The sequence below is a fragment of the Geotrypetes seraphini genome, chromosome 13 (genome assembly GCF_902459505.1).
Source record: "Geotrypetes seraphini chromosome 13, aGeoSer1.1, whole genome shotgun sequence".
NCBI lineage: Eukaryota > Metazoa > Chordata > Amphibia > Gymnophiona > Dermophiidae > Geotrypetes > Geotrypetes seraphini.
The window spans coordinates 24,013,318-24,025,866 of NC_047096.1; the positions used below are offsets into that span (position 1 = coordinate 24,013,318).

The 12,549-nt window shown below is 44.1% G+C and overlaps 1 protein-coding gene across 12 annotated transcripts in view; it reads right to left on the reverse strand.

Annotated features, from left to right (window-relative positions):
- Positions 1-12,549, reverse strand: part of PHLDB1 (pleckstrin homology like domain family B member 1) — a 142,625-nt gene that overhangs the window by 56,692 nt on the left and 73,384 nt on the right. For 8 of the 12 annotated variants that reach the window (XM_033917615.1, XM_033917619.1, XM_033917618.1 and 5 more), the window contains 2 exons: positions 4,066-4,362; positions 998-1,141 (listed from right to left, as the gene is read on the reverse strand). In XM_033917615.1, the coding sequence (XP_033773506.1) occupies positions 998-1,141; positions 4,066-4,362 (441 nt within the window). The remainder of the gene's footprint in view (positions 1-997; positions 1,142-4,065; positions 4,363-12,549) is intronic. The other 4 variants (XM_033917616.1, XM_033917620.1, XM_033917622.1 and 1 more) reach the window with 1 other exon arrangement.

Below are 12,549 nucleotides of genomic sequence, written 5' to 3' on the forward strand. Positions count from 1 at the left end.
CTTTCCCATATTACAGTACCTCTCAGGTGCACACCAGGCAAACAGTAGATATAAATCTTATCTTTTCCATGGCACAAAACTGTGAAGGTATATCCCAATTTTTTCTATGTCACACTATTCTGGGATTTCTGCCCTAAATCTCTCCTGGTACACTGCTCCAAGGGGGTTATTATCTGTCCCCCGAGGCATTGTCTCAGCTTACAATCATCCTATGCCACTAGAATGAAGCCTATAAACCATACATAGAAACCGGTATGGAGTGTTTTCAAAAAGCTTCGATAGAATATGAGTATGCCTCAGCCCCACCACTCCACCGCTGTGCTAGCTCTTGACTGCGGAGAGATTTATGTGGCACTTCCTCATTGGCCGCTCATAATCATTTTAAACCTACTATTGCTATTTTTGTCAAATTTTTTTATGTATATATTTTTTTGTGTTTTTTCTTATGCATGTCTATAAAAACTTCTTAGCTATAAAGCTCAAATGTGCTTAGTCCCTCTTTATTACTTATTACTTGTTTTTTAGGGAGACCCTTGACACAGCGCCTGTATGGTGCGAAACATGTTGGGTTAAACTCCCCGGCGTTGGCTGGATTTAGCTATGCAATACAAGCTAAGTACAACTAAGCACATTTGAGCTTTATAGCTAAGAAGTTTTTTATAGACATGCATAAGAAAAAACACAAAAAAATATATACATAAAAAAATTTGACAAAAATAGCAATAGTAGGTTTAAAATGATTATGAGCGGCCAATGAGGAAGTGCCACATAAATCTCTCCGCAGTCAAGAGCTAGCACAGCGGTGGAGTGGTGGGGCTGAGGCATACTCATACTCTATCGAAGCTTTTTGAAAACACTCCATACCGGTTTCTATGTATGGTTTATAGCACGTTTAGAGATCTGATCCCGGTAAATCAATATAAGAAAATATAGCCATTTTCTTAGAGACTAGAATGAAGCCTGGCAGTTCTGCCGGCCTGCTACTCCTGCCTCTTACCTCTCGGTGAGACTCCTGTAATTGCTGCTCCAATTCTTTGATTCGTCCTTTCAGCTCTTCTACTCTTCCAAGGATGTGGGCTCGTGCCTCCTCCAGCACTGCCGCTTCTCGCTTCCAGTCCCTGCCTGGGGAATCTTCATGCTGCTTGAGAGAAAGTACCACTAAAGTTCATTAGCGAGAGCTCCTGAAAAGGGGGAAACTTTTGGGAAAAGGGATAGCAAGTTTCTGGGCACAGCTGTGTTGGCAGGGGCACTAGTGGTGGTGATGGAGAGGATGCAGATGTTTGCAGTAGAAGAGCATTATTTATGCCAAGGGATGAGGAACACAACCAAGGGGAAGAAAAGGCAAAAAAACTACATCATGCTTTGTGGCTATCTCATGCCCCCATTATGCCCATCCTCCTTACCACATTGTGCGAGACATCTTCATATGCCTATATTCACACTCTCCTCTCTTGGTATGTGTCTCCCTGTCCTTATACTAAAAACTAATCTTTTCACCCGATTCATACCCTAAGACCCTATGCCCACCCTGGCCCTTCTATCTCTCTATGTCCTTTACGCAGATTGTCTTGACCTTCTTCCCTGTACCATTTCATTGCCTTAATTGTACCCATCTTTCTTTCTGTTTGTACCATTTTTTTCTCTCTGTTGTACCTTTTTTTTCTCTCTGTTGTACCATTTTTTCTCTACCACCTAATTTTCTCTGATTGTAACATTGTACCATTTTCGCTGATTGTCCAGCCCTTCTTCGTTGTAAACCGCCTCGAACTACTATGGCTTTGGCGGTATATAAGAAATAAAATTATTATTATTATTCCCACGCTCTCCAAACTTCATACAATGTGTCACACACTTCCCCCACACTTCATCATGTATTTCCCCTTTTTCTAGCCTCTATTGTCCTTACTTCATATTTAGAACTTCTGATTTTTGGTTATAACCAGAAAAACAAAAAACCAAAAACAAGACTGCAGGAAAATGTACAAGGTGCAGGCATTTATTCAATAAAAGTCATAAAAACATATATGAACAGCATCCATAAAATAAATATATCGAAACACTGGTTCTTGTTTTCATGTTTACCGGAGTCAACACAGTCTGTGTTTCGAAAAACACTTCATCCTCAGGGGTCCAGGATAAGCAATACATAGAGTATCAAGAAACTAGATTGAATAGAACAAACAAAATATCGAACAAGACTGGCGACAGGAGAGGCTTATGCCAGTCTTGTTCGATATTTTGTTTGTTCGTTCTATTCAATCTGGTTTCTTGATACTCTATGTATTGATTATCCTGGACCCCTGAGGAAGAAGTGTTTTTTGAAACACAGACCGTGTTGGCTCCGGTATACATGAAAACAAGATTTGAAGAGGTCCAGAGGAAGGCTACAAAAATGGTATGGGGCTTGTGCTAAAAGACATACGAGGACAGACTGGAAAATCTGAATATGTATACCCTAGAGAAAAAGAGGAACAGGGGAGATATAATACAGACTTTTTAAATACTTGAAAAAGATAATATAGAAACAAATCTTTTCCAGAGAAGAGGAAATGGTAAAACTAGAGGACATGAATTGAGGTGGCAGGGTGGCAGACTTTTTCATGGTAGTCGATGCCTGGAATGCACTTCCAAGGGAGGTGGTAGAGAGAAAAACAGTGGCAGAATTCAAAAAGACATGGGACGAACACAGAGGATCTTTACTCAGAAAATGGATAGAATGAAAAACAAAACTCAAATGACTGCATGTGTTGACATGTCAACTTGTGCTTAGATGGCAACTCTGGCTGTGAAGAACAAAGAACAGTCCCAGAAAGACTTCTACGATCTTTGATCTGTATATAACAAAGACACGTTGGAATTGGCTGGAGTGAGTTTTGAAAGCAACTCCAGTGGTTGGAATGTAAAGACAGTGCCAGGCGAACTTCTATGGTCTATGTCCCAGAAATACCAAAGAAAGATCAGGATTAAATATTTTATCTCACACATTCATCATTGGTTTAATTGTGTAATAATAATGAGTACGATTGTTGAGCAGACTGGATGGACCATTTAAATCTTTATCTGCCACCATCTACTATGTTACTATTAACTCCTCCACCATCATACCCTCTGTTACCCTTTGATCATACCTCAGTGTGCATCATTCATCCATCCTGTCCCCTTTCTCTCTCACCTTGTGGTGTGTTAACCCCTGTTCGTATCCCCATCCTCCTCAACTCATGGTGTGTATCTTCAAGCCCATCACTACTCTACCCTAACTAGTGAAGTCCAGCTATCTAGAACTTAGATACATTTGTGCAGTTAGAACATACTTATATAAATCAGTTTTCAATACTCATTTATGCCTTAGTATTGAACCATTTTGATTACTGTAATTCCCTTAAACTCCCTACCCTAAAATACTCCAACATACAGCTGAAAAACTCCTATTCTATACCTGAAAATCTGATCGTGTACTGCTGCTCCTTACTCAGAAACTCTGGCTCCCAATTTACCTGTAGAATCAAGTTTAAATGTTGACATAGTCCATGAGTTAGAATTCTCCATTTGGGAATTTCAGAATCTTTCTCAAATAGAAATATCCCATAGACTCCTGCCAGATTGTCACTATCCACTTGATCATACACATCACACAGTGTTCTACTTCTTGGCCACTTTCCTTTGGAATAAAATCCCTCTCTATCTGAAATCCAAATCCTTACTTGCTACAATTAACTTGAGACTGAAAATTTTTATTTTTATAATCTGGTTATGAATGGACAGGACACTCTCTAGGAAGGAGGCGCGAGACTGATATGGCTTTACAGGTGAAGACTTGATTTCTTTTCTACTTTTTTTTTTAATCCTTTTCTAGTTATCTTGACTTACGCCAATTTTGATCTATTGGTTTAATTGTCTTGTCTTGCTACTCCCAAATGATGAAATAAATTAAACCCTCCCTTCCGCCCCATGGTGTGTGCCTCTGGCCCGTCACTATCCTGCTCTCTCTCTCCCACCCAATGGTGTGTGCATCCAGCCCGTCATCTTATGGTCTCCAGCCCTTCACCACCCTGCCCTCCAACCTACCTCATGGTGTGTACTCTCTGTGCTGCTGCACTCTTCCCTCAGGTTTTCGTCGTCCGATTTCTCCAGGTTCTCTTGTTGCTTGTGTCCTGCACTAGCTGGGGGATTCTGTGCCCCTCTTCTCATAACAGCGAGGCTTCCGGCATCCTTTGAGGGTCTCCTGCGGGTCAGATTAGGGATACCGTCACCCGCCGCAGCACAAGTCCTGCGTGGATCCTCCACGGACACTGCATCACCACTGCCATCAGTTTTGGTGTACTCTGCACACAAGTTCAGGATCGTTTCCAAGCGCTGCCGCTCCTGCCAACACAGAGTAAAAGATAAAAGCTACCAGCAGCTAACTCTCCTTCTCTCACTGTGTACATACCGGAATCCTCCATCTTAGCACACTACAAGTGCCGCATGCCACAATCCCCGTCCCACCCCGAGTTCTGTCCCTGTCCCTGCAAGCTCTGTTCTTATCTGCACTAGCCTTAAACACTTATGGTTTTAGAAAAATCTGTTTTATTAAAAATCCAATGATACAAATGTTTTTCCCTCTTCCACTGGTGAAAGCGTGGTGCCACCCTTATACCTGGGTAAGAAAAACAAGGAACATGAATATAAAATGTTAGGTGTGACATTGGGCAAGACCGAACAAGAAAGGGACCTGGGGGTACTGATAGACAGGACCCTGAAGCCGTGGGCTCAATGCGCAGCGGCAGCAAAGAAAGCAAACAGGGTGTTGGGCATGATAAAGAAGGGAATCACGAGTAGATCGACGGACATCATAATGCCGCTTTACAGAGCAATGGTCAGACCACACTTGGAGTACTGTGTCCAACACTGGTCTCCCTACCTAAAGAAGGATATAACCCTACTGGAGAGGGTGCAAAGGCGAGCCACGAAGCTAGTTAAAGGTATCGAGAATTTGAGCTACAAAGAACGCCTCGGAAAACTGGGATTGTTCACCCTCGAGAAGAGAAGACCGCGAGGAGACATGATAGAGACTTTTAAAATACTAAAAGGATTTGACAAAATAGAGCAAGAAACATCATTATTCACATTGTCAAATGTGACTAGGACAAGAGGTCATGGACTGAAACTGAGGGGCACCAGGCCCAGGACAAATATTAGGAAATTCTGTTTCACACAACGAGTGGTGGACGCTTGGAACACTCTCCCTGAGAAGGTCGTGATGGAGACCAACATTATGGGATTCAAGGGCAAGTTGGATGCACACCTTCTTGCAAATCACATTGGGGGATACGAGTAAACAAGGTTTCTCAGCAGGGAACACCTGGCTTGGCCTCCGCGGGTGCGGGTCGCCGGACTGGATGGACCTAGGGTCTGATCCGGTGAAGCCAATTCTTATGTTCTTAATTTGCTTCATGTTCTGGTGGGATCTTCCCCAGAGTGTAGCAGCAAACTTCTATTTCTTCGACCTTATCGGGCGGCTTGGGACTGGTGGAGGAGGAAGCAGGGCAGGTCGGGGAGGGCTTCTTCACTTTTGGGATCGGTGGGGAACCCTGAGTTTATTCCCCGGTTAGGGCTCACCTCTTTCACTGTATGGGCGGCTAAGGGGTGTAGATCTCTGCACCACTTGCTGGATCTGGGGGGTGGGGATTTCCCTTCTTTTGATCAGATGAAAACCAAATGGGAGTTATCGCCAACACATTTCTGGGCTTATATGCAAGCTCGCCACTACTATACTATACTATACTATACTATACTATACTATACTCGCAAACAGAAGGCACTAGATTGGATAGGTATTTTTTTCATCCTGCCCACCCCACTCAACACACTTTCTAGGTGGTATAAGATAATCAAGGAATTGGTGGATGTGACTGGTTTGACCCAGGTGGCTCAAAATTGGGAAAGAGAGTTGGCCCATCCTCTAAATGTTGAGCAATTTCAAGACATTTTTCAAGTGGGATTGAGATTTTTCAAAACGACAGACCTGAAAGAGACCCACTTTAAACTTCTGCATCGGGCATATCTGACTAGAGCTTGGGGCTGCACTATGGGCTTGTGGGAGGCCTCGCACTGCCTTCGTTGTAAAACTCATGAGGGCACTTTTGTACACACCTTTCTGGAGTGTCCACAATTGACCCTGTGGACTGCAGTGCTTAACATAGTGGAGGGGCTGATGAAGTGTTCTATTTCCTGGGATTATATGACTCTTTTATTGGTGGGATCAGCTTCTTTTAGTAGACAATCATGTCCCAGAGCCTGATCATAAGTTTCTAGCCCGAGCTAGGCCAAATGGTCTTTATATGCCTTCACTCTTCATTTTTTTGTCCTATGAAAACCTGACTGGCATGGGGGAATACTGCAGGACCGACTTGGGAAACACTGCAATAGATCACTACACTGTGCCACACACAGCGCCTCTTGCAGGTCAAATGAAGGACATGCATACCACGACACACCTAGCTGCTGAAAGAAGCCCGGCACTTAACACACTGCACTGCATAATCTTCTCCACAAGAGCTTTAAAACTCTAATGTTTGGTTTTAATTATGTATGTATCATTGTTGTCCGCATAGATGGTCGATATGCAAGCTACAAGAAAAGAAACACCAAAAGCTCCTCAGTGTCCTCTTATGATAAGACTGTCCTTCTGTCCCAAAGCCACAGCTGCCTTTGGCTCATATGGAAATCTGTGTGAACATTTTCTCGTCCTCTTCCGTGTCCGTTCTCCAGACCACAGTTTAGTCATTAATGCTGGGGCATCTCTTCGGGAAGAGAATACCGTCCCAAACGCAGGGCTCCCGTGCCTGGACGTCTCCTCTGACAGATGGCACCGAGAAGGAGGGGTACTTGGGGGTGCCACTCGTTCCAACCCGGCAGTAATTCAGCCACAGCCCAACAATACAGCCAGACACATGACCTGTCACCCTTTCCACATCCATTAGGGCACTTTGTAATTTGTATGTAAGGTGCAGCAGGGTTGAAAGCATGGAAAGAAAACGAGCCGATGTGGGGGAGGGGAGGAAAAAACGATCACAGGGGATCAGAGTGCACAGACGGCCAAAGAAGAAGAGGGTACTACCACTACTTTAATCATCACTTCTATAGCGCTGAAAGGCGTACTCAGCACTGTACATTTTGACATTTATAGACAGATGAGAAACACCCCCTAATTCTTTAAAAGGATGCCTAGATTCAGATAGCAATTGTGTGCACATTGTCATAGGCTACCAGCACATACATACATGCATATATGCAACTCACACCTTATTGCAGCAGAATTCTACAAATCACGTGTGCACAAATGCCTTAGTGCATATATGCAAAGGGTGTTCACTTGGACGGAGCATGAGAAGACTAGCAACATAAATGAGATGGAATAATGTGTCCGAGATAAGTTTACACTTGAACAAAATATTGCTGCGTGTTTCTAATAAATCATTAGGACGCTAATTGCAGTAGTAAAGTTTCAGAAGGAATCAGTACGAAGCATTAAGAGTGGCGAAAAAAATCATTTTAGCTGCATTTGTGGTGCCTCAGTCCTTAGGCATTCCCCAGACGAAGCCGACGGTCGGTCAGCGAAACGTGCTCCGTCCGGGAGTAGACGGATAGTCAAGATCAATTCATAGCTTTACAGACAACAATTAATGGTTGTTTTGAGAATTTGATATAAGAACATAAGAAGTTGCCTCCACTGGGTCAGACCAGAGGTCCATCTCGCCCAGCGGTCCACTCCCGCGGCGGCCCATCAGGTCTATGACCTGTGAAGTGGTTTCTGACCACTTCTATAACCTACCTCTGGTTCTATCTGTACCCCTCAATCTCCTTATCCTCCAGGAACCTATCCAAACCTTTCTTGAACCCCTGTAAAGTGCTCTGGCCTATCACATCCTCCGGAAGTGCGTTCCATGTGTCCACCACCCTCTGGGTAAAAAAGAACTTCCTAGCATTTGTTCTAAACCTGTCCCCTTTCAATTTCTCCGAGTGACCCCTAGTGGTTGTGGGTCCCCACAGTTTGAAGAATCTGTCCTTATTCACTTTCTCAATGCCCTTTAGGATTTTGATGGTTTTATGGTAGTTCACTGCAGTGTGGGTTGATATTAGACTATGTCAAAAGTAAGGAAATGAGATGTATTGATGAAAAATTCTATAAGAAAAGAAACTTTAAAAAATAGCGATTGAAATAAAGTAGAAAAAAAACAATGATTTATTAGAAACACACAACACTTAATTAGTTTATTTATTGATTTCAGTTGTACATTCAAATATGAGGTTGTTGCTTCTAATGTTCATGTTTTTTAGGGTCCATACAACTTTCACTAGGCCCAGAGCAAGTGGTGTCATCGGACACATGCACAGAAGGGAAGGGCCACACAGCACACCGACCACTCCACACCCTACAGAAAGGACATTCCAGAGCCCCCACACTAACTGAACATCCTATAACGCCACGGAGAGGGGACAGCTCTTGTCTGCAGTGTTGGCCCATTCTTTTCCCCCTACACAGTTACGGGTCATGGCCTGAAGCTGAGAGGGGACACGGCCAGGACAAATGTCAGAAATTTCTGCTTCACACAGCGAGTGGTGAACGCCTGGAACTCTCTCCCGAAAGAGATGGTGGAGGAAACTACCATTCTAGGATTTAAGGGAAAATTGGACGCACATCTTCTTGCAGGACACATTGAGGGATACGAGTGACTAATGTATGCACCAGGATACGCCTGGCTGAGCCTCTGCGTGTGCGGATCACCGGACTGGATGGACCCCAGGTCTGATCCGGTGCAGGCATTTCTTATGTTCTTATGTTCTTATTCTGGTGCCATCCCTTCTTCTTTGCGTGCTGGAGCCTTCTCCGATTCCCAGGATCGTCGCTCTTCCTGCCCATCCTTTGCAACAGTCCTGCCTCTCCTTTCTTTCTCCGTGCTCCACGTCTCCTTCCTCCCTCTCGTCGATTCATTCTTCTCTGCATTAGACCAAGTTACTTACGGAAACCCCTCAGAGTAATTCTAAGGTCAGTTCGGGGATCATGCCATTCCACTAGTTAAACCAGAAAGTGCCACATATAGCAAAAAAATAACTACATTAGGCAGAAAAGTGTGTAACACATTTTTACAAACCAAATACAGACATCAAATTCCTTACAAAAAAAAAATTCTACCCCCATTCTGCCCCCACACAAACCTTGCCTGTTTGGGCCGCGTGTGAAGGGCACCTGCGCATGCAGGTGACATCACCCTGTCGTATCCACGCATGCGGAGATGCCCTCTAGACACAGCCCCGAGCTGAAAGCTTTTCAAAACCCAAAGTGCCAGGTTTTGAAAAACCATCCGGATGCCTGGACAATCCCCCCTATAAAGAGGAGCTGTGAACCAAAAGCTGTCCTAAAAAAAAAAAAAGAAAGTTAGTTTAATAAAATTCCTCTCCATCCAAATCTGTACAGGCAATGTACTCCACAAAGAAGGTGTCACCCAGAATGCACAAAATCCATTCTCACCCTGCAGCCCTGACTCCCAGTTTGGATGTTAGAGATCTGAAGGCCCAAGCAGCATAGGTTATAGAATTATCGAGTCCTAGCACCTCAACAGGGTCAGCAGTAGAGTCTGCTCTCAAACTGGGGGCAGAGGGAGAAGGGGGAAGGAGAGACAGACAGTCTAAATATAGCAGAACTGCACATTTTCCAAAAGACACAGACCAAATAAAACATTGCTCACAGAAGAATGAGTAGGAAAAATTATGCATAATCCTCTTTGGAAGGAGGAGGAGGAGAGAAGCAGGAGAAGAGGCAGTAAGTGTGTTGTATCCTGTCACTAGCTTGAAAAATTTCACCAAGATCATTCACCCTCCCCCCCCCCCCCACTCCATTTTAACCCTAAAAGGGCAATTCTATAACTGGGCATTTCCAATTAGGTGTCCGGATGACACATCTTAGGAAGAGTCTCAGAGCCTTGGTTCCATTAGAGAATATTAGTGTAACCAGCAATCAGCATGCCTAACATTTAGGTACTCGACTTTCACCAGCCATAGAGCTAGTATAATTGTGCATACCTAAGTCATTGTTCTCACTGTGTATGTGACACATTAAACATCGATAATGTGAGGTAGATATGCCGAAACCAGAGCCGCTGCTTTTCATTATTGCAGGTATGAAGCTATGGAACGCATTGGTGGGACAGTCATGGCTGTGTGCTGACCGGTCCAGATTTTTTTTTTTAAATGATTGAAAACGCAATTGTTTGTTGCAACATTTTTGTGAAATGGCCAAGGTTTTCAGTGGCGCAGTGGGTTATTGCAAGAGTCGTCGTTTTAAGGATTTTGATTTGTAATGTTTATTCCTAAGTTTTTATGTTCGTACTCTGTAAACCGACTAGATGTAGACAGCAAATTTTTATAATCAATAAAATTCATGGTTGAACAAAGCACACCTAAATAATTCATTATTTAACTATGGCCTCCTTTTATCAAGGTGCGGTAGGCGGTTAAAGTGCAGAATTTCGTGCGTTCAACCGCCAGCCGCTCTAGTCGCTAACACCTCCATTGACGAGGCGTTAGTTTTTAGGCTTGCCGCGGGGGTTAGCGCGTGATGAAATGTCCGACGCGTTAACCCCCGTAACGCACCTTGATAAAAAGGAGCCCTATAAGTTTAGAATGAATTTGCCTATCCCATACCAAAAAAAGCAGTGTGCGGCACATCAGTTCCAGACTTCTCACTTGCCACACCGCAAAACAAACACATATTCAAATTCTATTCGAGCAACACAAAGACCTACGACGTATAGAGCAAACAGAATCTATGGACAGCAGACCTGCAACATTTTCAACTGGGACTGGAGGCAGCAGTTATTATTGGGGGTAGAGGGGAAGCAGAAATAGGGACCAGTTACGGGCATTTCAAGAACCGGGCTCTCAAGACTGCCGGTCTTCCCGTCTTGTAGGCACTAATGGTTGTAAAGTAAACACAGGCTTGGCGGCTACACCAAATTTTTTTGTGATACACCTTTGAGAGGAAATTTCCAAACTGTCCAGATTGGGATAAGGGTGTATATTTGCTGCAACACCTGCCGTGGGTATGAAGTACATGGCAGCCACTGTGCACCTGCTTTTTATGAATATAGAAATTAAGTGCCCCAATTTGAAAATGAAACCACACAGGCATTTTTCTTCCCTATATTCTCCTCAAGCTAAAGTAAACACACCCCTGGGAAGGTCTCTTCTCTAAGGCTAGAAGCACTCCTGCTTTATCCCTACCGAGGGAGAGCAGTTTAAACTGATTTAAGCAGGCCAATTAAATGAGAGGACAAAGGTTTGGATCACTTTGAGAAACGATCCTCTCTGTGTATTACTTTGGCGACACAAGTACAAATTGTTATGTCGATAAAAGTTTCCTGAAGCAGTATTGATACGAGGGAGAAAGGCGACAGGAAAGACGTACCAAGAAACAGGGACAGAGACAAAACAGAAAAGGAGGGGGAATCAAGAAGGCTGAGAAAAGTGAGATAAACACAAACAGAAAAAAGGATCTTGTGATGGAGAAGAGAAGCAGAGAATAGATAATATATGAGAACAAGAAGGAAACGGAACAGGTAGGTAAATAAGAGACCTTTATGAGTATATTCAGGTGCATGAAATAGGAGAGACGTTAGAACATGTGGGGGTGGGGTGGAGAATACATTTTAAAAAAACAACCAGAATGAAGATGAGGAAAATTGTGCTCACCACCTGCATGTGCTTGGAGCGCTATCACTCTGCCACTGGGAGGCCTGAGCCCGACCTGCTTTGTCTCTCCTTTATATAAGCCTGGAGGGCGCAGGCAGACGATGCTTGCACACTCACCTGGCAGCCCACCACCCTCTCTCCCCCTATCACAGCAAACCTCCTCCAGGTGTGCTCCCAGCTATCTAGGTAATAAGAGGCGGCAGAGCAAAGGTGAGACGTAACAGCAGGTGCTGCTCAGTCAGACCCCACATCCCTACCCTGTCCCCTTAAAAGGAAATATGCAGAAAGTAGAGAATCCAGCCCTCTCTCAAAAATATACCGTATATTCATGGTGTCTCCCCAACTCTTGAACACATATTTGTCTATTTCAGTCACAATGTGTCTGTCCTTCTCCCTGTCTCAGTCTCTCATAAATTTGTATGTCTCCCCCCCCCTCTCTCTTTCATATACACATATACAGCAGGTGTGTCCACCTTTCTCTTAGTCTGTGCTCATTGCTCAGGGTCCAGCTCAAATCTGACCCCACCCTCATCCGAATCCTCTGCCTTTCCTTTTCAGGGCACAGATGTTAAACTACATAAATCACTTTCCAGAAACTCATAAAACCCTTCTTCCCACACATAGCAGGCACACAGGAAAAGCTTGTCAAGACCTAAGGCTGAAGGCAAGAATTCAGAGCAAGCAGGAAGGGTATGGCCAGACCTCAGCACAGAGGGCTGTTCTAGGGCAGCACAGAAGCTCAGGATAAAAAGGGAGCCCCTGGGCTGGAGTACTCAGGGACCCCTTTCTCTTCTCCCCTGGTGATACAGGTGGTGACTG